The following is a 26494-nucleotide window of genomic DNA, read 5'->3' as shown; positions in this document are numbered from 1 at the left end:
GCAACTCTTCAATTGTTACAATGCAACAATGCTCAGGTGAGAAGAAGAAAGACTTAGTTAAAATCTTAATTAAACTTGTCTGAAAACAAAAGGTTGGATTTGCTGAACTAGCCCTTTCCATCTAAACACACACACAAATAAACACTTCTGGAAATTTTTTGTCATTTAATAAATATCACTTAGAACTTGAACAATCCGAATACAATAAATTGTTAGTGAAAATAACAAACTGAAATGGTTGGTCTAAGTCACAGGAAACAAAGACATAAACAACATATGAAATACATAAATGTCATTTGATCTCATCACAGATATTTAAATACATTTTTTTTTATTTTTAAAATTTTAATGAATGATTGTCTTGTAAAGGTTCTTTTTTAACAGAAAAAGCATTTTCTGTGAGTAGGATTCAAGCTATGTTATAACATGAGTATTCTAAGGAAAACAACAGTGATCATATTGACTCTAGTTGAGCATGGGGATATTTTGAAAATTTTAGAAATTATTTTAAAATAATTTGTACACGTTATTAATCAGTTGTTGTTTTTCTAAATCAGGGCAAAACTATCATGTACATTAAAATCTTGATTATGTATACATAGGGCTGGATTTAAGGGAGGGCAGGCGGGGTTACAGCCCCAGGGCCTCCACAAAGGAGAAAAATATATATTAGAATTTCGAGGGGTCAGATAAAGTTTTTTTTCTTCCTTATTTCTAACGCTAAAACTTTACATTGGGTGGCAACAATGTCATGGTAAAGAAGTATCCGCTTGTAGTTAAAGCATGCTCGGAATATGTAAGTACTAGTACAGCTTCGGATTTATGGCAGTGTGCCAACTAAGGGCAATACCCTCCACCAACTCGTACACATTTTTATAACTAAAATATGCATATTAAATATAAAAAAAAAGAAATTAAATTTACAAGTAGTCTATTTATTTCTTCTAAAAATATAGCACGCTTTTAGATGTAAATATTTTTTTGTATTCATAAGTGGATCTTTATTAAATCTTTCAAAAGAGTGTAGAGGCCTCCCCATACCTAAATCTGGCCCTGTATATATATATGGCCTATATAATTCAGTGGCAAAGCCACAATGGATTAGAAATGAGGGGAGTGAAATGCAAAGCCCAGTGACGCAGAACAGGAATAGATTGAAAAGTGCTTAGGTAGAGTTAGGGACAACTTTTAAGGCTGCGTCTCATTGTATATTTAATTTGTGTTACCAAATACAATACAAAGTTCACCTCAAAGCAGTTCAGCAGTACAAAACTTTTGAATTCCAAACTTTTTTTTTAAAACAATGGACAGGGAAAAAAAAATAAAACATGTTTAGAGAAAATGAAACCATCAATATATAAATAACACACACTAGCGTACAGCATAAAAAGCTATCGTACATACACTCACAATAAACAATTAGAAATAGAACAAATTTCTAGGTGACTCAATGATAAATTTTAACATACTTTAAAACTATTGATAACTCCATACATGTTTTTAGAACTAATGGATGCGTCAAAGATTACTCTCAATTCTCCTGGACTCTTTATAAAGATTTCATCAACTTCTTAGGATTCATAATCTCTTTCTTCAACTTTCTGGCATGATCTTCAGAAATTAAAAAAAAATTGGTTGGCACCAACTCAGAGTTACAGAAGTTGCAGGAAGAAAACTAAGGGGTTACCTACTCTGATGATTTCCTTCCAGGTTATCTCCAGAAGTCTTGGGAACACAAGGTTAACTATTGTACAATGTCAAATAGTGTTACAAAATGAACCCCAAAAAATTAGTTGTATTTTTTTGTACATTAGAAATTAGCTTTTGTAATTAAATAATATTTGTAATAAAATGAAGGATCATTTAGTCCTGTCCCTACTTTCTTCCCCTCAGTGGTATATGTGGGTACAGACAAACATGTAACTATGGATTACACAAGCATTGGAGTCTTTCTAGTCTGATTAAATGTCCTAAAAGGATTATCACAAAGTTAGCCTAGTTGTTAATTAGAAATCAAAGAGTGTATGCTGGGATTGCTCCTTGTTGCTTCCTGCACTGCTAGAACTGGACACACTCTGCTTGGCCAACTTTGACTTCTTAGTCTTACTAGATTTAGTGGATCGCTGCTTTCTTTTCTGTGATGTGCCTGCATTGACTGGACCAGTTGTACCTGATGGAAGATGACATCATTCAACATAACATGCAGATTACAACTTTTATTTGAAAATTCTATTAAGGGAAAATTTCCTACTGATTTAATTTCACCTTTTTTGGCAAGCGTAATACAGTTTACCTATTGTCTGGCTAACAATGAAAGAAAAGGGCCTAACCCAACCATTTTTACATTACTCAAAACATGTCAAAAACTGGTAGAACACACAAAAATTCTCAAATAATCACCACATATCAATTGCAGACTATCTCAACTATCCCACAATTCCATTAGACAGCACTAAATTGCAGGAACTTGAGCTTTGTGGCCCAGCACAAGTTAACTTATCTCATGTGTCTCATTGGACTGTACTCAAATGCAGAACTAGAACTCAGACACTAGTCTTTGGGCTCTGTAGCCATATCCAGTATTTTTAATTAGTACCTGTGACTATTTGACTATTTCTAAACCAAGAAGGTAAAAACAAATGTGCATGGATAGCCTTATCTTGAAAAGTATATGATATTGAATATTTTATTTTCTTATAAACTTCTTAATGCTCTAAATAGGTGCAACCACTACCAAAGTTGGGCACTTGGGTTGAAAGTATGTATACATAAAGATATTTTGAAAACATTATTCTGGGATGTTGTTACTAGTCATTAGTTCATAGAAGCAGCCTTCAAACGTTTTGTTTCTGTATCCTAAAACATTATTCTTCTGCCTTGTTATTTCATTTCATTCTTTTTCTTTTTTTTTTATTACTCATGCATTAAATACACATGATGTAGCTATATACATAAATATTATTACAACAGCTGGGACATAGTCATTCCAAAAAGGTTACTAAACAAGTGAACTTTTTTTTTCCTGCAAAATCTGGTCTATTAAAGGACTACTCATGGTCACTGCAGTGTATGTGATAAAAGTGTTTAATGCAATGTATGAGATAAACTGACTAGCATGGGCCATCTACAACTTGTGTGCATTAAACAAATTATCCTATGACAGCTTGTTTTAAAATGATTTTTACTATTGGTATGTCTAAAAAAACAAAAATTTTAACAAAATATATTAAATCATACTGTTATTTGTTGACGTTGAGTCGGCAGGAGAGGAGGCTGCTTCCCACTGGAGAGATTCTCTTAGTGACTGACTCTCGGCATCATCATACGTATCAATGTCTATATGGATATCTTCCAGGTCATGGGCCCTGCTGACAAAATAAAAATCATCATCCCATGTGTCATCATCTTCACATTTATTACTTTAAATTTATGTTAACAACATCATCAAGAATTCAATGGCAAACAGGGCATCTTAAGTTATCAGCTGAAAGAACATCTTTATTATGTTAATATTGTTTTGTTGTTTTATAAATAAAAGTTTGTATCTACCTCTGTCTAAGCAGAAGTTGTCTAACTTGTCTTCTCTGTTCATCTGTATGCTGTACACATTTACCTGTCCTAGACAACAAAACAATACAATAAGAGTTGAGTACAATACTGTGCTATTGTTATTATTATAACAAGAATATCCACACACACGCTCGAGCTAAAACAATACAGGCTCATAAAGGCCACTCTATTCACATCAGGAGACACAGAAGTGGAGTGCAAAGCCCTCAGTTTTCTGGTTGACAGAAGTGGTCGTCATTGAATCTTAATGGAATAACTATATATATATATATATATATATATATATATATATATATATATATATATATATATATATATATATATATATATATATATATATATATTGACACATATTCTTAGTGTTAAAGAAATTCTTTGAGAAAAAGTATCTTTAAAGAAGCTTTCATGAGAGTGAAATTAAAATTCGACATATGTCACTAAAAAGACCTATTTTGCTAGTAATTGTAACAATAAAGAACAAAAAAAAAGTCATAGATAAACAATCAATACGAGAACCTATGAACTAAAACTATCAATTACCACAAACCTATCTTTCTTTACAAAAGTACATTTAAAATACAACCATCTGTAGTAACCAAAAAATGCAGGACCCATCAAAATATGCACAAGGTGCTGCTTGTCAGCTGCAGGCTATTGCAGAATTTTTAAAACGAGAATAGAGAGATGGTAGAATTGATAGTCACTTTCAGCAATAATAAATGATGTATTCTCAAGAATAAATAATAGTTGTACCTACTTTTACATAATGTAGGCTATAGTGAAATCCAATCAGATTTTTAAAAGAGTTTTTATTTGTTTTTGAGGTTTTAACATTGACAGTCTGTACAATTCCATTGGTGGCTTTTCCACGGCCACAAATCTCATCAACCAACAAAAAATAGCTAACATGACTATCTGAATATCTAGAATCAATTATGACATAAGGAACTCATAGACAGTCATCATACAGGTCATGGAATGCCCATGTGTTAGCAAGAAAAACAATTACATAAAGCAACTAGTTGAGACAAGGTCAAACACAGTCCATCAATTATGTTATTGTCAGTTATACACTGTGCAAACATCTATTACCTGGTACACATTCTTTTTGTATGCTCAGATATGACTCCACAACTCTGTGGAGATACAAGTGCGATTAAACCAAGTTAGAAATTTCCTTTCTTTTTTTTTTTTAAATCGAGTGTAAATAATTTGATTTTAAAATGTTAACATTGTGTTACTTACAGAAAGCAGAAGTGCTTTTCTCTCTTCTGAAAAAAAAAAAGAATCATAATTTTATTTTCAGATTAATATTTATATTACATAGCAGCCTATCATTTACAAAGATGATCAAGATGTGTCAATTTTTCTAACTCTGTGTTTCCCAAACTGTGTTCCGCAAGAGATCTGAATAGGTGTTCCACAAACTACTGGAATATAATTAACTAAGAGGCCACCACGTGACTAACTGTCTCTAAAAAAAAAAGCAAAGTGTTCCACTAAATAATCAGAAAGTGTGAAGTGTTCCACTAAATAATCAGAATGTGCAAAGTGTTCCACTAAATAATCAGAATGTGCAAAGTGTTCCACTAAATAATCAGAATGTGCAAAGTGTTCCACTAAATAATCAGAATGTGGGAAGTGTTCCATAAAGGAAAAAGTTTGAGAAATACTGCTCTAACTTCTTGAATGAAGACTGAATAAAATAATTTCCTTTTCCATATAGACTTGAAAGATATTCTTTTAGTATCTGTGAGCATTTGGATCAAGAAAAGTATAAATTGCATGTTGCTGTACCAGCTGACATACATAAATCAGCAGAGCTAATTCTGAAATTATCAGTAGACAAACCCTCAGACCCAAATTTTAAGTGACGCTTGACTTTCTTTGAAAGCAGACAAGGAATCTGGATAGACTTCAAAAGTCTTTGAAACAGAAGTTATAAGCATAATTTGCATAACTTTTTCTTACATTCAAAGCTAGGAAATAAGTCCCACCCCCTTTCAGACACATTGAAAGATACAAGACAGTATAGATAAGTGTGTGTTGAAAGATACAAGATAGTAGAAATAAAGGTTGGTTATCTTATACATGACAGAAGAACATTCTAAAAAGAAGATAATCCTGTGTGGGTTGAAAGATAAAAAAAAGTTAAGATTAGTGTTTGAGTTGAAAGATACAAGACAATAAAGTTTAGAAGATTCAAGTTAGTATATTGGTGAACTGAACCATGTGAATTTCATCAACATCCACATTCATTCCAGTTTGTGAGCTCACCTATTCTCATGCTTTCATAAAAGGGAGCTGAATCTGCATTCTCACTAGTGTCAGCAGATGCCAAGTCTTGAGATGAGCCTGAATTTCAATAGTCAAATTAGGTTCAATAAATTCTAAATATATTTATAGACAATTAATACAGCTATGATTATTAGATGTTATATATAAATATAAATAATGTTACGTTTCTCTCTAAACAGGCCTTCTGTAAACATTGCCCAACACAATACATCTAACTCAAGAACTTGAAAACAGAGTTCCAAAATAATGTGGTACTTTAGTAACTAATAAATAACAGCCTATACTACACAAGTGGCAATACGATACACTAACTACAAATGCTTTACTGAACATCACTGTACTGTGTACTAAATAATAATGTCTCTATCTCATCCTGAATTCATACTGGTTAAGTCAAGGATTCAGTGTACCCAGACTGACTCACAGTGCTGATCTGAACTGTCATATACACCCTGTCTCTAGTCCCTCAGAAGGCTTAAATCACATAACATGGTGTAAAATTAATACCAGTATTGTCCCTTGTCCATCAACACAGCACGCTAATCTGTATTGCTAACCTGTTTCATATGTGTCAGCTGATCGCACACAGTTAGCCCTATTGTGGTGTCAAAACAATGACAACATATATATAATAGAAAAGTATGAAAGAAGTGTGCCAGTGTACTAACCTCCATTCCTAAGCTTTGAAAACTTTCTATTTCTTGGAGAATTGTTTACTTTGTCCTTTTTTAGCCTTTTTACTAGGAACAAATGAAAAATTGGCATTCTTTAGGAAGTGGTTAAGAGAATATTAAATACTGTAGTACGAAAGTTAAGGGTTAGTTTCAAGATGAACAGATCAAGGGTTAGTTTAAGTTTATTTTTTTAAGATTAAGTATTGGAGTTTAGGTTAAATTTAGGTTTAAAATTATAGACATCCTTAGATTTGGATTTATCTAGGTATTACAGCTGGAGTGTCACTATTAATTATTGTACAGATAAGTATGATACCTTTTTTCTTAAAAAAAAAAAGGGCTCCTTTCACTTAAGAAATGGCTTAGAATTGCGTTTAACAAAACTGGATGTTTCACAGTTGGTGGCGCAGATGGAAAGAATAGCATTAAAGCCTAGCTGACATTGAAATTATGCAGCTTATTATGCTGATGACGTCAATCAGAAAAAAAGAGAAAGCCAAAGTTGGATATTTTTATTTTCCTTTCAGAATAAATGTACTTATTAACAAATCATCTCACTAAGAGACCAGGGTGTAGGAATGGGACATTATTATGGCTACCATTATAGAACAAAACCTTACTTCGTTTTGGTTCTGATGAATAATTCCAATCATTATCATTTTCATCATCCTGACCACTTTCATCACTTCCCTGTTTCTGATTATTTGCGATTCTTGAGAGGAACAAAAAGTATATATATGTTTTTAAAATATTATTATATAATAATAAGATTTAAATGTATACAGCTACGTTAGCTAACATAATGTAGACTGTTGGACACTTCTTTCCTGTGTCTTGAGTAGAGTGTTGACTATGTTCAGGTGGAGGTTATGACACTGTTGTAATATAAAACCTAACCCGAGATAAATAAAACAAAATGAATCTTAACTTTATGGGCCTAATTCTTTATTGTAAACTAGAATAGCCTAACTAATAACATCGTAAAAAAAAAAAAACCAAAGACAAAGATTGGTTTACGGAATAAAAACACTGATGTTAGCGACTTTGGAGACAGTAAGGTTTTGTTAATTGAGAAGTTGTTGGACTTATCTGGTTAGTGACAGCCACGACATAGACTGATTGCCTTCATTACCGGAGTAAATGTTTTAATCATCAACACCTTTGATTGTCTCATTTCATTGTTGGACTTTCACCTGAGTTCAGTTGGTTAGTTGGACTTAGTTGTTACCTCCACTTTAACAGTCAACACTCTACTCAAGATACAGCAGTGTTCAACAAGACTCAATGTGTGTTGAGAGCATAACAGACTGAAGGAGCTAAAACCAATCTACGTAACATAAGCTATTTATGTACTTCTCTAAGAACTATTTACAACAGTGTTGACCAACACACTGAAAGTATAATATACTTAAAAAAAAAACACCCTCAAAACTAGAATTAGAAACATACACATAATTACTGATTAATGCTTGCTTCAGAATTAATTTTTCTACATTACAGCAAAGTACTTAAATTATTTACCTTCGACTTGCTATCCTTGAGGAGTTTCGCCCCATCCCCATGCATTTCTCCAGATGTGGAGCAAATCTAGAGGCTGCTAAGTGACGCTGACAGTTGGGGCAAATGCATTCATAGTTTTTCTTTGAAGGAACTTGCCCTAGAACATCCACCCCTGGTCTGTCCACTAGAGCTGCATTCAATGGAGCTACATTTTATTTCAAGCATAACAATTACAGGGTAAACTTTTTTTCAAACATTTGGAAATAGTTAAAATTATCAGCAGTTCACTGAGAAATGATGCAATTCTGCTGTTCAACAATTATCTGAAGTTCATTTTACAAATCACAAAGAAATAATAATAAAAAAAAGTGTTGCTTTTTTCCAAGAACTCCAGGTCTTTAAACTACAACTTAATATTTTTCTCCCCTAAACTAAAGGTAAACTTGAGGTAAACTGATAACTGATCAAAAATAAACTCATATTTTAACATAACTATGTTGTACTATATGGTAGAGGAAATATCTGAATAAGTAAATGCCATTATTTATGTTGTGCTTTAGGTTTTAATAGGTAATTGAGAATTCAATGACCATAAACTTCAGAGATAAAATCACACTCACCATATTCTGTATCAGATCTAGAGAAAGAAAACAATAAAATACACAACATTACAAGCAAGTATTGAATATGTAATGATTCATAACACACTCTATAAAACTAAATATAATAATGCTGTTTTGAGCTATTTCTGAAACAAAGTTAATGATTTTGTCTAACATGAAAAATACAATAGAGAGAAATAAAGACTAGATGCTTGTAGTGGATTTAAACATTTTGTGGATGTTATTACCAAGAGATTTTTTTTTACTAGGACTTTACTACAGCTAGTTAGTGTTGCTAATACTAAGATTTATAGTTCATGCTTGATCTTCTTGTGCTGCTATTCCATCTTTTAGACTATTTTAACCTATACAAAAATATTTAATTAACTGAGAACTATACTATAATTGTATTAATGCCCTTTCAAAAATTTAACAAAACTATAATCTATATTTAATCTAATACTTTGTGAACAAAAACTGTATTAATGCCCTTTCAACAATTTAACAAAAACTATAATCTAATTTAATCTAATACTTTGTGAACAAAAATTATTTTTTTTTATATGCCCATTACAGTTAATGCCTGGTTGATTAATATGTTTATTCTGTCAGTTTGATGGTCCTTAGTTTAAACCCTACCCACAGCCATTTTTTTGCCATCCTGCAGGAGGTTTAGGCTAGGAACATCTGAAACTCACAAAACAAAAACAAACTCAAATCTTAAAAAAGAAAAGTATGACTTACGTATCATCAAAACCATTGAGAAAGAATGATCCAATCTTACAGGAGCGGTGAATCTCAAAACATAAGCCCAGTGAGACTTCATCAATCAGCTCTTCCACAAGTGCATCAAGGGAATCCTATTCATCCAAATAAGTATGTGTGTATAATTTTCAATCATTGCTAAATGCAGTTCATATTATATCACAAAAATAATTATTTTCTAATTAACAAATTACACTCTGAAAGATCTATAGAACAAGGTTAGTTTATAAAATTCACTAGTGATCTCTGTGACCAATGCGGCCACACTGGTTATTGAGAGTATTATGTGACCAGCACAATGACCCTGCTCCTGAGATTTGCACAATGAATGTAGATAAAAGTATATCCATAAAACCTATGCCTATATCAAGAATCAAAATAAAGATAGATCTGCAGTTTTGCGTTTGAGTGCTGTAGTCTTTCTACAGCCATGTATTTAGAAAGAATAACAGAAATGTAAAATCACTTTAGGAGGTGCAGTGGCAGAGGGGTAAAGCACTTGGCTTCCATACCAGAGTCTCAGGTTCAAATCCTAGTAAAGATTGGGATTTTTAATTTCAGGATCTTTGGGTACCTCTGAGTACACTCAGCTATAAAGAGTAACTGACATAAGAAGGGGAAAAGTAAAGGGGGTTGGTCATTGTGCTGGCCACATGACACCCTTGTTAACCGTAGGCCACAGAAATAGATGACCTTTACATCTTCTGCCCTATCGCAAGGTCAGAAAGGAGAACTTTACTTTTAAAATCACTATAAAATATCATCTTCAAATATTCAGGCAACTAGGGTCAGTCAATTTCAGTTCATCCATTTTTAAAGTCAATAGTTCAAAAGGCCAGAAGAAAGAAAAAGCTAATGAACTTTAAAATCAAAACCTTTTATTGCGCAAGAAATTACAATTTGTGGTTATAGGTCCTGAGTAACCTGGCTAGAGACTTTTTACTCACTTTCATATCTGGGTCTAATTCACTATGGCTGAAATCAGCTTCGACCATTGTGACTTTTCAACTGCCTGCCAGTAGGATAGTAAAAAGAAACATGACATAGTAATTTAAAGATAACATGCTATATCAGGTTTGTTTTTAGCAAAATTATGGTAACACTATTATCAATGGCAATTGTTAAAAAAATATATATATATATTATCTTTTTTAAATTTTTATTTTCATGAGCAAAGTAGCACAGAGCTCTTTGTTCCAGATAACTCAACTTTGTTAAATGATCTGTATTGCAAAATCAAATGCAGCCCCTGAAAGGTCCACCCATGGGTCATCTTGTTTTTCATAGATAATGTATCCATGTTGTTGTTTTTTTTAAATGGCAGGTTTCAATATTTTCAGCGCAAATATCAGAAGGCCTGAAGTACAAACTATCAACAAACACAATACCTCCCTTCGTGCAATATAGACATGAGCAGAGCAATTGGGTGTATCTTGTGTAACTGACATAGTTGCATTATTTGGCCAGCTGATGATGTTATTATTAATTATTAGTATTAGTAGGTATTACATGCAGTAACATGGTCGGTGTATGATTGTTTATATCATAAGTTTTCAATGAACTGATTGTTATCCGGTATGAGCCTGGCCTAACAGAAGTCCTTCCCTTTGATCAAGTGTCCAAAGGGCAAGTGCCCTACTTCTCTAGGGGGTCGTAGGTACCAATGTTCAATAGTTGTACTAGATCTACTAATAAATAGCAAAATTAACATTATCTTATCTTATTACAGATGTAACTTCAAAAAGAAGATAATTAAAGAAGATAATCCTAGCATCTCATCATATTCCAAGTATCAATCTAGACTCTATTCATAGTCATGTATTACATGTTAATCAATGACTTAAACTCTGTAGTAGAAGTCATTGCCTTGGTTTTCCTGGATGATTCATTTTAAATCATTAGTAAATAAAAATCATTAAATTAATTATGATTAATAAAACAGATTATGATTAAACACTAATATATAATAATACAAAATAATATATATACTACAATATAGAGAGACACTAGACTAGTCATTGATGATTGACTCTAACTAACTACTAAAATTAAAAGTTAAAAGTAACTAGATCTAATCTAGATCTAATCAGTCTAAAAATTTAGTAAAAATAAATACTAATTTAGAGTCCTAGACTTTTAGCACTCTACCTCTACTCTAGAGTGACCAGTCTAGACTAAGAGTAAGACTGTAACTGTAACTGTAAGAGTAAGACTCAGTAACTGTAAGTAGTGTGTAAGTGTTTACAAGTAAGTGTGTAAGACGGTAAAAATTTTACCTGTAAGACTAAGTACTAAGTCTAGATCTAGTTACTAGAGTTCTAGTATAATTTACTATTTTAGTATTTAGTCTTAGTTATAGTCACTGATAGTAGTAAGACTGGTAACTCAAGTAACTGGACTGGTTAGACTGTAGGTGTAGTGTAACACTGTTTTATTAGTGTTATGTTAGTACTAGAATAACTAGATCTAGATGATAGTTTAAGTTTAATAGTTACGATACTAGATCTAGATATATCTAGAATTCTAGATCTAGTAGATCTACTTATCATCTAATGTAATAGTTCTAGTGATAGTGTAGACTAGTAATGACTAGTTACTTAGGACTTAGGTTACTAAGTTTAAAAGTTAGTAGTAAAGTAGTTTTTAGACGTCGGTATTATTATTAAGTTAATTAACCTGACTGTCCTGACCTGCCTGATTAGCCTGATTTAGTTTATTTAGCGTATTACGTTTATATACGGTATTACAATAGATAGATCTAGAATCTAGATCTAGTCTAATACTCTAATACCCTATCTAGAATTAAAAATTTCTATCTCAAAACAAAACTGTTAGACCTAACATACTAATATAGATTCTTGTGGTTGTAAAAAATAACAATCATACAAATAACAATGGCACGGTCTGAGAATTGTTTGTATATATCGGATATCCAGATCCAAGTTTTATTAGAAACTTTCGTCACTTCCCTACGCCATCTTAATACAAACAAAAACATTAGTCACTTACATATATATAGATAGATATTAAATGTTCTTGCAGTTATGCAGTGGTTCCCACATTATTTACATTTCAAAATTACAATTTAATCAAATTATTGTCATTTTTTAGATTCTAGATTTAGATCTAATTTGAGTCTATTCAGTCTAATATTTTTTCAAAATGTTTTCAGTTTATTCTTTTTTAAAATTACTGTTACCATTTAGAATTTTTATTTAAATCTAGAATAATCTAGATTTTAATCTAGATCAAGTCAATTTTATCTAGTCTAGTACTAGATCTAGATTTAGTCATTCTAGACTAGAAAATATAGATCTAGATCAGGGGTGGGCAACATTGATTATGTAATATGTTTTGTATATGTTAATTAATACTTATAGTTACAATGATTGACGCATAGGTACGTGATCATCATCTTTTTTTTTTAAGTAACGACTGCATTTCATAAGATATGATAAGACTCACTGACTGATAATCACTAATTTTCCCACTCATAGATGATAAATTACGAAAATTTAACCTGCAATTATACTTAAATTAAGCCTAATATAGAACATATATATAAGCCTTTTTCCACCATCAAAATCTCTCTCTCACAGCTGTTAAATTTACCATTTTTTATTCGTAATTTTTAAAGACGATCTACTAAATATGTCTAAAGTACAAAGTTATATTAAGAGCACTTATTAACACTATTTAGGTGCATGACTTTCTTTTGCTCCAGTTTTTTAATATTTTTTTTTTTAGCTATGTATATTTACAAAGATCTAGATCTAATTCTCCTTTAGATCTAGATACTTCTCAGAGTGAATGTGAGGGATATGTCCTAGATCAGTGTGATTAAGAATTGTATGTTTTTACAAAGAACACGAAACCATATATATAGGCCTATCTGCAAGTATGAAAACCTTGGGGGGGGGGGGGGGAGAAAATATGGAAATGTATAATAAAGACTCTACCTAATGATACTGTGCAGCACAATTTTAAAATGACTAGATCTAGACATACAAGTAGGTCTCTATTCCAAATAAAAAATTAAAAATCCATATAATGATATATGCTAGGATTCTATGCAACGGATGATTCAAAGAAGGGTATGATGTGTTAATATGAAGGATGCATACACACAAATGTGGGTCGGCCTAGCTAAAAGTTTGTGGTATGAGAATGAGGGTTTAGACTTTAGAGGTTACCAAAAAAGTGTGCATTGTAACGTGATTGTTATTGTAATGCTGACTGTTCCACTCAATATACAAAAGCCAAAAAGTATGTTGTTGGGTAGCATATATATTTTAGAACCACTAGTTATGGGAAGGAGAAAAAAAAAGGGGGGGGGGAGATCTTATCAAAGATCCATAATCTGGGTTTTAATGAAAAAAAAAATGGAGTAGCTACTAAGCTAGATCTATCATCTAGACTAGAGATCTACCCTGATATTCCGAATTGAATCCAACACATTTTAGATCTAGATCTAGAGTCTAGTCTAGTCTCGAATCTAATCTATAAGATATTCTAACTAGATCTAGATTCTTGAGTAGTAGATATCTAGATCAAATACTAGACTAGATCTAGACAGATTTTTACTGCTAGTGCTACAATCAATCTTTATTTTAAACTTAGGACTTAGGTCAGTGACAGTTGTCAGTTGTGATTTTCATGATTTTGGGCTAAGGCTAAGGTTTAGTAAGTGATGAATACAAAATAATAGTTTAATATAAATATAAGATCTAGATCTAGTAACTTACTCTTATTAGTAGATCTAGTAGTCTTAGTAAAGTTTTACCATAGTCATAGTGTAACCATGGCATATAGATCTATGCCATAGAGGCATAGACTCATGATAGATAGTCTGTAAAAAAAAAAAATGTAGATCTATGATCATTTCACATTTTCAGATATTATCTCATACTCTCATAGCCACATGATTTGTCATGATAGACAGCATTAAATATTACATTTCATTAATTAATAATTAATATAGATCTAGATTCTAGATTTTACTATACTCTATATATAGATACTGTCTATAGTAACTATATTCTATATTACTCTAAGTCTATACTAGTAGATAATGAATGATAGATCTGTAAATTAGCAAATTTATGTAGTATATATCTAATATAGTATTTTTAGATCTAGTAGACTGTTCTGTACTGACTGTAGCAGTTTGAGCGTAGATCTAGAATATCTAATCATTAAACTTTAATTACTCTCTGATTAAAAATTAGGGCATCCTATTTTAACCTAATTATTGCCTTCAGCATTAGTGACCTTGCCTTATCAACCCTCTAACAGTCTAACTCTAACCCAATGTCCTGTGCTAGAGTTGTTTGTCACAGGTTTTCTTTGTTTTTATTGTCAGTATAGACCATCAAAAGTTAAATAGTAAAACATCTATAAACTTGCCTTAACAACCCTCTAACCCAATAATGTCCTGTGCTAAAGTTGTTTGTCACAGGTTTTCTTTGTTTTTATTGTCAGTATAGACCATCAAAAGTTAAATAGTAAAACATCTATAAACTTGCCTTAACAACCCTCTAACCCAATGTCCTGTGCTCTAGTTGTTTGTCACAGGTTTTCTTTGTTTTTATTGTCAGTATAGACCATCAAAAGTTAAATAGTAAAACATCTATAAACTTGCCTTAACAACCCTCTAACCCAATGTCCTGTGCTAGAGTTGTTTGTCACAGGTTTTCTTTGTTTTTATTGTCAGTATAGACCATCAAAAGTTAAATAGTAAAACATCTATAAACTCCCTGCAATGCCATTGGAGCCCCTTCCAGGAGGTAAGGACAGCTCTGCACATAAAACATCATTAAGCTCTAACAAAGACAGCAGTGGCCTCAAGGCGTTGCCCAACGTCACAAAAGAGAACACATTTAAACTCTCAGGGAGTACTGGGAAGGACAAAACTTCTTCAGGTGCAAGTAAGGACAGCAACTACACCAAAGTAATGTCAAGTGGAGGAAAAGATCTGAATACATATAAACAGGCTGCTGTACTGCAGAAGACCAAGGGCCCAAGAGTCATGCGGCGCCACCGTAGTCACACTGACAGTTCCAGGGGCTCTTTAACTCCAGCAGGTAGTAAGCTGAGAGAGGAACTTGACCTGGAAGGAGTATTACCCACTCAGCTGCGGTATGTAACTTCTGTTTTGTTGGCTTTTTCAATGTATTCATAGTTAATAATAATATATATTTGCTAGAGATCTTGATGACAGTACTTTTTGTTTGCAAATGTTAAAAGAAAGGTGTCGTCTGGAGAAAGTTTTCTTTTTATTAAATTTAAATGAATGAAAAATAATTTTTGGCAGTTTCCTATGTGTTGTATATATATATATATATATATATATATATATATATATATGTCATTTAAGGTTATAATTATGTAACTTTTAGTTATAAAGCCATGTCCTTTGATGTATTGTAAAGGGATCTCAAATCATTGTAATAACCTTCAATAATTGTTATTTTTATTTGAACTTATAAGTTTTAGCATTTTCCAACATTTTTCAGAGACAGGCTACATCTGTTATTTTCACAAATAGAAAAAGAATTTGAGTATCTTTATGCTTCAAATTTAATATGTAAGTATACTCCATTAATTTTTTAAAAATAATTTTCTGTTGTTTTGTAAAGTTGCATCTGGTTACAAAATAATTATAATAAATATAATACATAGTATCATTTTAGTTGAATTTATGCAAAAGTTTCTTTATTGATTTGAATAGCCTGTATCTGTAGCCCAAATTGATGTACAGAATATTTTTTTTTTTCTCTTTTGCTGTTATTTTTCTAGTTGTATCACATTAGCTTTGGCTTAATTATTAGATTATCAAAATTTTTACTATTTGAGTTTTTTTAATACCTCAGTTATGTAACTCTTAGCACTTGATCTATATAGGAGAAGTAATCCTTGAGGAATTATTGTTTCGACATGGCCTAAATTATGCAGATGTGCTAGAAATCCAAACTCCAAATCCTGTCACAATTCACTATCTTATGTAATGGAAGTCAATAAATAATACATATTTCACTTTACTTCACAGTTCTTTATTATATATTAATATATTATAAATTGTTTGGAAAGGAAATAAATTTAACATCATTTGTTCCATTGACTGTTGCTTAACTTTCGCTGCTCATGGCCAAGTGTAGTCAGTGATGGTTGTATTGCCTGTTGTTTGTTTGTTTCTAGTGCAAGAACGTTTGGACGTAGCTCAAGAGAAACTTGGCTGCGAGACAGGCACTGTGGAGAAAGTACCTCTGGAAGCCCAAGATTCTACAGATTATGGAACCAAAAATAAAAGTTTGTGTTAATGACAGTGACGGGAATTTTCCAAAAAATTTTCAGAATTCCGAAAATTTCTTCTGATCCAATTTTCTAGCCAAAAAATTTGAAATTTTCCCAATATTCTTTTTTTAATGAAAAAAAAAATCATGATTTTATTATATTTCCATTTTCGGAAGAATGCGAAATAAGATTTTTGATTTGTTTTGAATATGAGCACATACAGTCTTTTGACACATTTTTTAAGTTCTATTTTTTTTTTAAATCTCGTATTATCGGTACTGTATTGTCTCAAGTCTAGATCTTGGTCTACACTTGAGTGACTAGAGTAGTTTGATTCAGTGTAGATAGATATATTCTAGATAAGATATTTATTTTCTTTAATTTGAATACTTTTGATCTAGTTTATCTAGATCTAGCGCGTCTAGACTTCAACAAGGCTGCTTGCCAGCTTTTGAAAAGTATCAGAGTATCATGATGCCTGGCCGCTATTGCCTATGAGGCTATTAATTTTTGTTCTTTTGTTATGATGGCCCCTAAATTTTTATAATTTAAACCGTGCATGCCGTCTTCTATCTATATAGATTTTATAGATGTAGGCCTACTTTACATGACTATAAGTCAGTTTAGTGAGTTACTGAGTATAAGTCTAATAGAATATAGATCTAATAATAATATATTGGATCTTAAGCCACTAGAGATGTAGATCAAACTTATTAGATTTAAGTAGATCTAGATATAGATAGATCTAGATCTATGGTGAGAAATATATATTAAAGTTTTTCTATATCTAACTAATAACTAATCATTTGGCCCTACTAATGCTTTAAAAGCCCAGTGTGGTAGAGATCCACTTCTTATAAACAACTTGTATCTGCATGAGTCACATAAGGAAGCCTTACTATGCAGTTTTATTGCTAAATATTCTCTAAGTCTAAGCATTGCTCCTCATCTGGTTGTTCTTGCTTGTCTTGCTTAAGAACTCAGCAGAGATTCAGCAGCTTTCTCTCAATTTCTTTTCAAAGCATTTTTGGTGGACTTCTTGTACAAAGTTTAATAAACAGTTTCTCCTGTACAAAATTTAACAATCAAAACAAATGGAAGTGTAGCTCATACTTTTGAAGTATTTCCAAAACTCAAGCATGTTTTGATTTTCAAACACATTTACTCTTTATATTTGTTTGAGAGAGAAGTTGTTACAATACCAGAAAAGCAGTTATCTATTATAGAATGCTCAGACTGCCTGGACCCAGATATAAAGCATCTCTGCTTGAAAGCTTTCTCCTCTCATCTATATATACTAACAATAGTGCCTTGCATGCATTTTGTGTGCATGTGAGCAGTAAAGCTTATGCAGTGTAATTATTATGTAATGTAACATTAATTAAAGAAAATATTAAATAAAATGATTCTACATAATTTTAAAAAATTCAGCAACATCTTTTTTTAAGTCGCCGCAACAGGCCAGTTCTAAAAGGGGGGGGGGGTACAAAATTTCCTAAAAAAAATTTTTTAAGTCTGTTCCCATCACTGTAATGATTTAGTTAATGTTGTTGCATATAGTACTACTTGTTTAGGGCACCTTTGAAGCAGGTATTAACGGTTGTGTGTAGTTATTGTGAAACTAGAAAGATTATCAAAGCTGGATTCAAGTAAATAATATTGCTTACACTATTTCTAAAACAAACAACTAAACTATGTGAGATCTCATACAGATTTTCTTTCTGGGGTTGAAATTAAATATTTAGTTCTTCCAAAAATGCAATAAGCTCATGCATTCTGTGATTTACCATTGTCTCCTGTCAGGTCATACTTGGCCATCCAACTATGGATTTGAATTGATATGTAAAGACTGCTTTTTATTTTGAATTAGAAAATGTCCTCATATCTATTTTACTCAATTGGGTAAATGACTTGGTTGGTAAATTGAAGTTGTAAGGTTACATGTTGACTTTGTTGGTATTTTGACATTGTTAGGTCTTGACTTTGTTGGTAAAAGCAATATGTCTAACTTACATGTCTACCAGATTGATTAGGATGATTAGGACTCCTTCTGTTTCAAAAGCTAATGTATGTGTTCAGTGTTTCCTATTAAGGGCATGTTCTTGGACCTTCAAGAAAGGGTTATGGCTTTCCTAATGTCATGGTCCTAGTCCCAACCTTCCTGATGTGGTCCAAAGAAAAGCTTTGCAATATGTTGCATGGACCAGTTTAATGGGAATACCATTATAATTGATTTTCCTAAGTCCAAATGGATTAGCACAGAAAGGCATTGGAAGTTTAAAAATCAGAGTTTTTTTCTCCTGTGTGTTTTGCTTACTAGGTTGTTGAGCTCCATCCTCAGGGATTATTCAATACTACTTAACAAACTTAGTTGTTAGTAACCAGAGTGCTGTAGATTAAGATTTTTACAATGGAGGAGTTATAATTTTCATGAAATCCTCAATTTGTTTTAGAGCCACTGTTATCCCAACGAATCAAAACTACATACAAGCAGTCCACAAGCAAACTTGTCTCTAGCTTTCGAAATCCAAATCCTGCTTACACTGTTGTTAGACAGTTCAGAGGACATCGTGATGGTGTATGGGAGGTCAGTGTGTCAAGGGCACACACACAGCAGGTCATTGCCACAGCATCAGCTGGTAAACTTAAATCATACTTTGTGATTAGTTGTTTTTGATATTTTTAGTCAAATTAGACATTTTTAATTCTTTTCTGTTAAAATAAATGTGTATAGCCATACAGTCATAACATTAAAGAGACATCCATATTTTGCTTGGTGACAAATTTTCTTAACTGTTGACCTAAAACAAAAACCTGTAACTACCAATTTGTATTAAATGTCCTTTTTTTTTTTTAATACATAATATCATTTTGTTACTAATTTTATTTACTATTTTAACCTAAAAATGAATTCAAGTCTTCTCAAAATATTTTTAGGATTTCATTATTGAAATTAGTCAATTTATCATTTATTCTTCCCCCAAGTTGAAATCTGAAGTTGATTGTTGTTGTTGTTTTAACAGATCACACTAGTCGAGTATATTCTGTCGAGTCTGGGGTATGTTTGTTACAATATATTGGCCACAAGGGATCAGTGAACTCCATTAGGTTTCATCCCAACCAAGAACTGATCCTGACAGCCTCTGGAGATGCGTCAGCTCATATCTGGCGTGCACCCCTGTCTCAGCTATCACACATCGATGCATCTGTAAGTTTTGTTGGCATCAATAATATACACTACTCAGTGAGTTTTATTACTGTTCTTCATGTTTGCATATACTTTGTTCCCATCTCTCCATTCTTTCAGTCCACACTATTCTTTCCCTCCTCTGTCCACCAGCATGATCAGCTAGTCGTTTGTTCACCCTGTCATATTCTCATCTTGTCTCATTCCCCTCAAGAGAAGTCCTCTTTACATTGCTTTCTTGTCTTTCTTAACTTAGTTTCATCTTTTATCTCCCTTTATCTTTCATGTAGCTTTTTCTGCCCCTGATAGCTTGGGTCTACTCTACTTTCCTGACTTGAATAACAATATGGAATTGAAGCTTAATTATTTGTATAGGCTCAGTTTGTTTAGCACTTTGTTGTGATGGAAATATTGCAAAACAATTTAAACACTAAAACTAAAGCCATACCTCATGGGAGGATAACTTGTACATTGAAACCTCAGTCTGATAAGGCTTAGAGAAAACAAAGTAAATTTCTATGGAGTCTAGAATATAGTTTCAAAAGTTGTGGTTCAAACTGGAGGAAACATCTAATTAATATACAATGTAACTAAATCTTTCATCTTTCAGAAATCACACTCATCTGGTGAAGATGACTTGGACAGTTCTGGTAGAGAAGATGGTACTGATGGTAAGTGAATAGTGTGCCTTTATAGTTTGACAAAGTGTTCTGATACAATAATATCCTCTAGAGAAGCTTATTTATGAAAATATTTTTTTTGAAATGTATTATCTGGTCATCATTTATTTTTACATGGTATATGGGCTTCACTATTTTTTTCCATTTTGACTTTGTGGCAATTTTTCAAACTCTTAATCTAATTTTGTCTTATGGACTATGGTTTTTTTTTATTAAAAGAAAATTTTAACTCCAATATTTTTTTCTCCATTCTTTATCAATTTATGGGCCATGCTTAGATTTTTTGGGGCATGGTGGCTGAGTGGTTAAGCACTTGGCTTCCAAACCTGGGGTCCTGGGTTCAAATCTCTGTGTAGACTGATATTTTTAATTTCAGGATTTTTAGGGCACCCCTGAGTCCACCCAACTCTAATGGGTACCTGGCTTTAGTTGGGGAAAGTAAAGGTGTTTGGTCATTGTGCTGGCCACATGACATCCTGCTCGTAAACCATGAGCTAAGGAAACAGATGATGATAACATCATCTGCCCTAAGGATCGCAAGGTCTGAAAGGGACCTTTACTTAGATTGTTTCTATTATTTTTATAATACTTTGAAAATGAAGCAGATGGTTAAATTTTTGTTTTCAATGCTCAAAATGCCATGATTTCTGCTAATTTAGTTTATTGAAATAATTTAGGTCTTAAAATCTACTCTTATCTGACCTAGTTTTATCTTGTCTTAGATTTGAGTGATTTCTCACATGATGCCAGTATTATTAGAAATCCACATTGTGAACTTTTGCATCACAGTGAAGTTGTGACTGCAGCTGATTGGATGAACCAAGGAACTCAGGTCATCACTGCATCATGGGATAGGACAGCAGTATTAGCAGATGCAGAGTCAAGGGAAATGATATCACAATTAACTGGTACAACTATTGTGGCATTTTGAAATCTTTAGATCAGATTTATAGTTCAGTAGGAGGTCGATTATCCAGATTAATTGGGAACATGTGTCTGTCCGAATAATACATCATCCAGATAACTGAATGCAGAATGTTATAAATGGTCCATTTGACCAAAAATATAAAGAAAATTCAAATGGGTGAATTGTGACGTACATAAACATGAAATTCAATTAAACTCTACAAGAAAACATAACTTTATCCTACCATTATTGAGAGAAATAATCACTGATCTTTCGCTGCACATCAGCAAGACCACTTAGATACTGTACTGTTAAACAAAAACAAAAAAAAGTCTGTCCTGATATTTGATGTTCTGGATAATGATGTCTGGATAAACAATGTTCTACTGTACATCAGTCTTAGACTGTAATGTTCATACTTTTTCAGTATAGAATTAAAATTGTTAACAAAATTTCAACATATTTTGAGATATATGCCTGCTTAAATATATTGTTATAAACCATGTCATGTAGTGTTATAAACCATGTCATGTAGTGTTATAAACCATGTCATGTAGTGTTATAAACCATGTCATCTAGTGTTATAAACCATGTCATGTAGTGTTATAAACCATGTCATCTAGTGTTATAAACCATATCATGTAGTGTTATAAACCATGTCATCTAGTGTTATAAATGATGTCTTCTAAACTCCACTCTGCAGAACTCTGTCTTCCATTAACTAAACAATTCATTATTGGCTTAAAAAATATATATAAACTTAATAATTGTCAGTGTAAATCTCCAAATTGGACTGTAGGTGGCATAATAAAATTGCTATGTTAATAATCTTTTAATATATATTATATATATATATTTGTCTTGTATTAATTTCCTTAGGTCATGATCAAGAATTGACAGATGTCCATGCAGACCAGAGCCAGAGACTTGTGTTGACTTCTTCTAAGGATACCACATTCAGGCTGTGGGACTTCCGGGCGCCATCTATGTTGGTGAATGTGTTTCAAGGACACACTCAGTTAGTTCATCATCTGTGTGATATTGTCATTTACTTTGTTCTTTATTTCATCATCTGTGGGACATTGTTATTTACGTTGTTATTTAAAGTTACTATTAAATGGTGGTTTGGGAAGGACACAATATCATCCTTTACTTTGTACTTGCCATTGATTGTTGGGACCATTCTATTCTTTGCAGAAATGTGAAACCTTGTTCTCTTCTTTCAGACAGGTGACATCATCTGTGTTTGCTAGTGGTGATAAAGTTGTTTCTGGAAGTGATGACCGCACAGTGAAAGTGTGGGACATGAGAAACATGCGATCTCCTATAGCAGCCATAAGAACAGACTCTGAAGTCAATAGGTATACGTCAATAGTACCATTTGATTTTGGGTGGGGTAGGGGGTTGAGTCTAATTTTTTTTTTGAAAAATACCAAATTATGAACATGGTGTCATCAGACATTTTATTTAAAACCTAGAATGGTAAAAAGTTTTTTTTTAATTTGGGTTTTTTTTTAGTTTCATCAGTATAAAATCTTTAATTAGATTTGGCCATGTTAGGTCTAAGTGGTCTAACAGTATACCATAAACCAGCATACATTTAAGAATTAGGAAACAGATACTTTGGTGACAAAAAATAGCTAAAGAAATTGGGACTTAGAGGTTTATATGGGTCACCTGCGATAGGTTAACAAATATTGGCAAGATGAATAGACCAGCCAATCTTTTCACTTAGGCAGAGTGCTAGTCAATTTTGTGGCAGTGAAAATAGGCCAATGACTGAATTGAATAGCTCAGGAGGGGAGTTCTGCCCATCAGCAAGACCACTTAGGTATTCTCTGATGTATATCTGATGTCATGGTGGTTTCGGAGATAGGGATTGTTCATGTATTGGTAAGATAATAGGGTGGGGGTGGACAGACATGCACATTTTAAGCAAGCATATGAATTCCTAACACAGTCCTTATACTTTGTGCTCTCTCTCTCTCTTCTCCTAGGCTGTCAGTGTCACAGTCTCAGAATATCATCGCCATACCACATGACAACAGAAACATTAGGCTGTATGACATCAATGGTGTTCGTATCGGCAGACTGCCCAGAACTAACACTCAGGTAAATATCGAATAAGAGAAACTTACACCTTCACAAACTATTTTAACATTGGATATTTTATTTTTAACCAGATTTTCTTTATTTTTTGGTATTAGTAAATATTAGTAAAATATTAGTAAATATAAAAAGTCCATTCCTTCATTCAATTTTTTTTTTGAATTGTAATAATTGATTTTATACCTCTGCTACACCACATGCCAAAGGCTAGTTAACAAAGCATTTATTTATATTTCTTCCTTAACTTTACTTTTTTTTTTTTGTCTAAATAACATTTTTTCAAAGGCTCATCAATGATGACCTAAGAAATACAATGAAATATAATGTTTGGCTGTAAGGGAAATAATATGCTACTAGCTTTTCTCATCTGCCCTCTATATGGCCAAGTCTTAAAGACATCTTACTTTATTATACTAGTACTTTCTCATTCAAGTATCATTTTATAAAGATAGGAACAAACCTGGATTAGATTCTTTTTCTTACTTTATATTATTTTTTTGTTTACTTTTCTAAGAAAGAAATTTATAAAAAATCCTAATGTCAATTTAGTATGTTTTATCTATGCATGTATTAGTTTTGTTTTATTTATAGTTTTTATAAATATTATCTGATGAACATACTCAAACTCTGATGAACATTCCTACCTACCTTTCATTGACATAATACACATATATATTTTCACTCAGCATGTGGTGCTAATGTGATTTCTACTTTTCCCTAAATCCAGGGTCATGCCAGGATGGTGTGTTCTGTAGCATGGGCAGAAGGCAACCCTACTTGTAACCTGTTCTCCTGTGGGTTTGATCGTCAAGTCCTGGGCTGGATGATCAATAACTTTGTAAAGGAATAAAACTTACCTAGGTAAGTATCAAGTTAGCTTTTAACTTATTTCTATCAAAGCAGTTAGGTATTGCATTTTTATTTAAATAAATTTCTTCATACTTTTTTTTCCTGCCATTTTCTTAGTAGAATTGTTTTCAAAATGTCATCATAATGTGACCAGTTGACGTACTAGTTTAAATTTTTCAGTAAGGATTGAAGTAAGAGGCTTTTCTTTGTCATAAATTCTAAAAGAAAATTATCTTCAATTCATTTTTACAGATATGTTTGTGTTAAAGATAGCATGACTATTATTGATGGAAAATCTTTGCTGCAAGGAAAATATTTTGTGCAAAACAATTCTAAATGCATCAGTGCTGGCGAATGGCTCAGCGTGGAATTGATTTATGCAGCTCTAAAAAGTTACTGATACAGTTCGGAGAAGTTTTAACCACATTTTGATGAACATTGAAGTAATGAGACTCAGTTAAAGGTTACCATAGAAAGTTTGATCATGAAGAAAAATATCCCTTATTCTTTCTGTTCCTGCATAACTATTTTTGTGTTAACCTAAATACATAGATAGTTTTGTCAAAAAATTTTATTTTGTATTTACTAACATCAATGAACAAATTTGAATTAGAAAGCTTCAACTATAAATATCCATAAGTTTTATTTTTCTGTCGATGTATAGCCTACTTCAGGTTTTAACAGTTATTTAACTTTAGGAATGTATTAGTGCAATAATCTGTACAGTGGGGATACATACAATATTAAAAAAAACAACTATTAATTGAAACACTCAATATCCAAGGCTGTGACTAACTTGTGTACATTATAAACGTATTCTTTACCTAATGTTTGATGATAATGTTTTATTTTTTATTGTTTAATTTGCCTATTTTTTGTTTTTTCTATTAATTGGATGTCTTGATATGTTTTGTATAGGAAGACACTGAAATACTTTGACATCTTGATATGTTTTGTATAATAAGACTGAAGTACTTTGACATCTTGATATATATTTTGTATAAGAAGGCTGGAGTACTTTGACATCTTGATATGTTTTGTATAAGAAAGACTGAAGTACTTTGACATCTTGATATTATGTTTTGTATAATAAGACTGAAGTACTTTTGACATCTTGATATATGTTTTGTATAATAAGACTGAAGTACTTTGACATCTTGATAAGTGTTGCATATGAAAACTACAGTACTTTGATACTGTGCTGTAAAACATATTCTCTGTGTCCATAAGAGGAGATATGAAATCAATTGTGATAATGAATAGAAAATGTTATTTTATCTCCCTTCTTGTATCATTTAAAACGTTTGATCTTGTTTTCTGTACATATAGCAGGATTGCTTTTAGCAATGCTGAGCTGTTGTGCTATATGAACTGTATTTTTGTTTTCGATGGAATACATGTGTGAACTCACGAACTGTCTATGTACAAGTAATAAGGAGATAAGAAAAAATCTTGGTATTGCTTTTGGCTTTGGTTGGAATTATTACAATTTTATTTTACTAGCAGTAGGCACTAACTCCTCCCTTCCCTTTGTCCAGCAGACACACACTTCCTTCCTTTAGTGCACCCACACAGTTTTGTTACAGGTTTTTTTCTTATAGTTATTGAAACTTGTTTTAAGTTTTCTGGCTAATGATTCCATACGATATTTTGATCTGTACACAGCTACAATGCTTTATATTGAAGTAACTATTCTTACTTTATGTTGAAATACAAACATCTGTATAAAATAAATCTAAAGTATTGATGTGACAGATGATCTTGAAATGCTTGGCTTTAAAAACCATCGAATAGGATCTTATTAATGGCTGGGATTATATATTGTGGTCGTAATGAAATCATCACTCACATGTGTTCAACTTGAGAGTCATCTGCCTCATTGAACACCCTCGCTCACATAGACCATTTAACAAGATGGTTGTATCACATAATGCTCAATATTTACAGATTGGTTTAGTAAAGCACATAATAGGAAAAGGAATATCTCAGATATATTTAGGCTCTTTAGAAATTAGTTTAATAAATTAACAGGCTGAATTGAGTAGTTGTTTTTTTTTTTT

General features: G+C 32.2%; 2 protein-coding genes across 10 annotated transcripts; one reads left to right on the top strand and one right to left on the bottom strand.

Annotated features, from left to right (window-relative positions):
- Positions 1 to 145: 145 nt before the first annotated feature.
- On the bottom strand, positions 146 to 13858 carry LOC106072839 (ataxin-7-like protein 3). 7 transcript variants are annotated; one of them, XM_056003799.1, is made up of 13 exons: positions 13839 to 13858; positions 10357 to 10421; positions 9389 to 9504; positions 8663 to 8679; positions 8064 to 8247; positions 7163 to 7254; positions 6537 to 6608; positions 5848 to 5925; positions 4816 to 4841; positions 4663 to 4706; positions 3550 to 3618; positions 3238 to 3368; positions 146 to 2170 (listed from the first exon to the last, which is right to left on the bottom strand). In XM_056003799.1, exons 2-13 carry the CDS (start codon positions 10402 to 10404, stop codon positions 2007 to 2009), a joined length of 1041 nt encoding a protein of 346 aa, XP_055859774.1. In that variant the 5' UTR covers positions 10405 to 10421; positions 13839 to 13858; the 3' UTR covers positions 146 to 2006. The 7 variants fall into 7 exon arrangements, with proteins under 7 accessions (XP_055859774.1, XP_055859770.1, XP_055859772.1 ...); XM_056003795.1 differs by lacking the exon at positions 13839 to 13858 and adding an exon at positions 12303 to 12403; XM_056003797.1 differs by lacking the exon at positions 13839 to 13858 and adding an exon at positions 12256 to 12389.
- LOC106072830 (WD repeat-containing protein 37-like) lies at positions 13830 to 26494 on the top strand. 3 transcript variants are annotated; one of them, XM_056003794.1, is made up of 13 exons: positions 13830 to 14036; positions 15128 to 15547; positions 15925 to 15995; positions 16607 to 16717; positions 19156 to 19341; positions 19726 to 19910; positions 20500 to 20560; positions 21292 to 21477; positions 22356 to 22494; positions 22703 to 22837; positions 23474 to 23588; positions 24313 to 24446; positions 24687 to 26494. In XM_056003794.1, exons 2-12 carry the CDS (start codon positions 15171 to 15173, stop codon positions 24433 to 24435), a joined length of 1689 nt encoding a protein of 562 aa, XP_055859769.1. In that variant the 5' UTR covers positions 13830 to 14036; positions 15128 to 15170; the 3' UTR covers positions 24436 to 24446; positions 24687 to 26494. The 3 variants fall into 3 exon arrangements, with proteins under 3 accessions (XP_055859769.1, XP_055859767.1, XP_055859768.1); XM_056003792.1 differs by having other exon boundaries at positions 15123 to 15547; XM_056003793.1 differs by lacking the exon at positions 13830 to 14036 and adding an exon at positions 14066 to 14092 and having other exon boundaries at positions 15123 to 15547.

The sequence above is a fragment of the Biomphalaria glabrata genome, chromosome 11, assembly GCF_947242115.1.
Source record: "Biomphalaria glabrata chromosome 11, xgBioGlab47.1, whole genome shotgun sequence".
NCBI lineage: Eukaryota > Metazoa > Mollusca > Gastropoda > Planorbidae > Biomphalaria > Biomphalaria glabrata.
The sequence above is the reverse complement of the archived record's forward strand: the minus strand, read 5'-3'. Positions and strand labels throughout refer to the sequence as shown.

Bases quoted from the DNA above. Each gene is read 5' to 3' on its own strand.
- LOC106072839 (XM_056003799.1), bottom strand. From the start codon at position 10,404: ATGGTCGAAGCTGATTTCAGCCATAGTGAATTAGACCCAGATATGAAA. The intron at 6,609-7,162 runs GTAAGGTTTTGT...ATTTGTTCCTAG, and splicing joins TTCATCAGAACCAAAACGAA to TAAAAAGGCTAAAAAAGGAC. The intron at 5,926-6,536 runs GTTAGTACACTG...ATTGAAATTCAG, and splicing joins TTCAAAGCTTAGGAATGGAG to GCTCATCTCAAGACTTGGCA.
- LOC106072830 (XM_056003794.1), top strand. From the start codon at position 15,171: ATGCCATTGGAGCCCCTTCCAGGAGGTAAGGACAGCTCTGCACATAAA. The intron at 22,495-22,702 runs GTTAGTTCATCA...CTCTTCTTTCAG, and splicing joins GTGTTTCAAGGACACACTCA to ACAGGTGACATCATCTGTGT. The intron at 22,838-23,473 runs GTATACGTCAAT...CTCTTCTCCTAG, and splicing joins ACAGACTCTGAAGTCAATAG to GCTGTCAGTGTCACAGTCTC.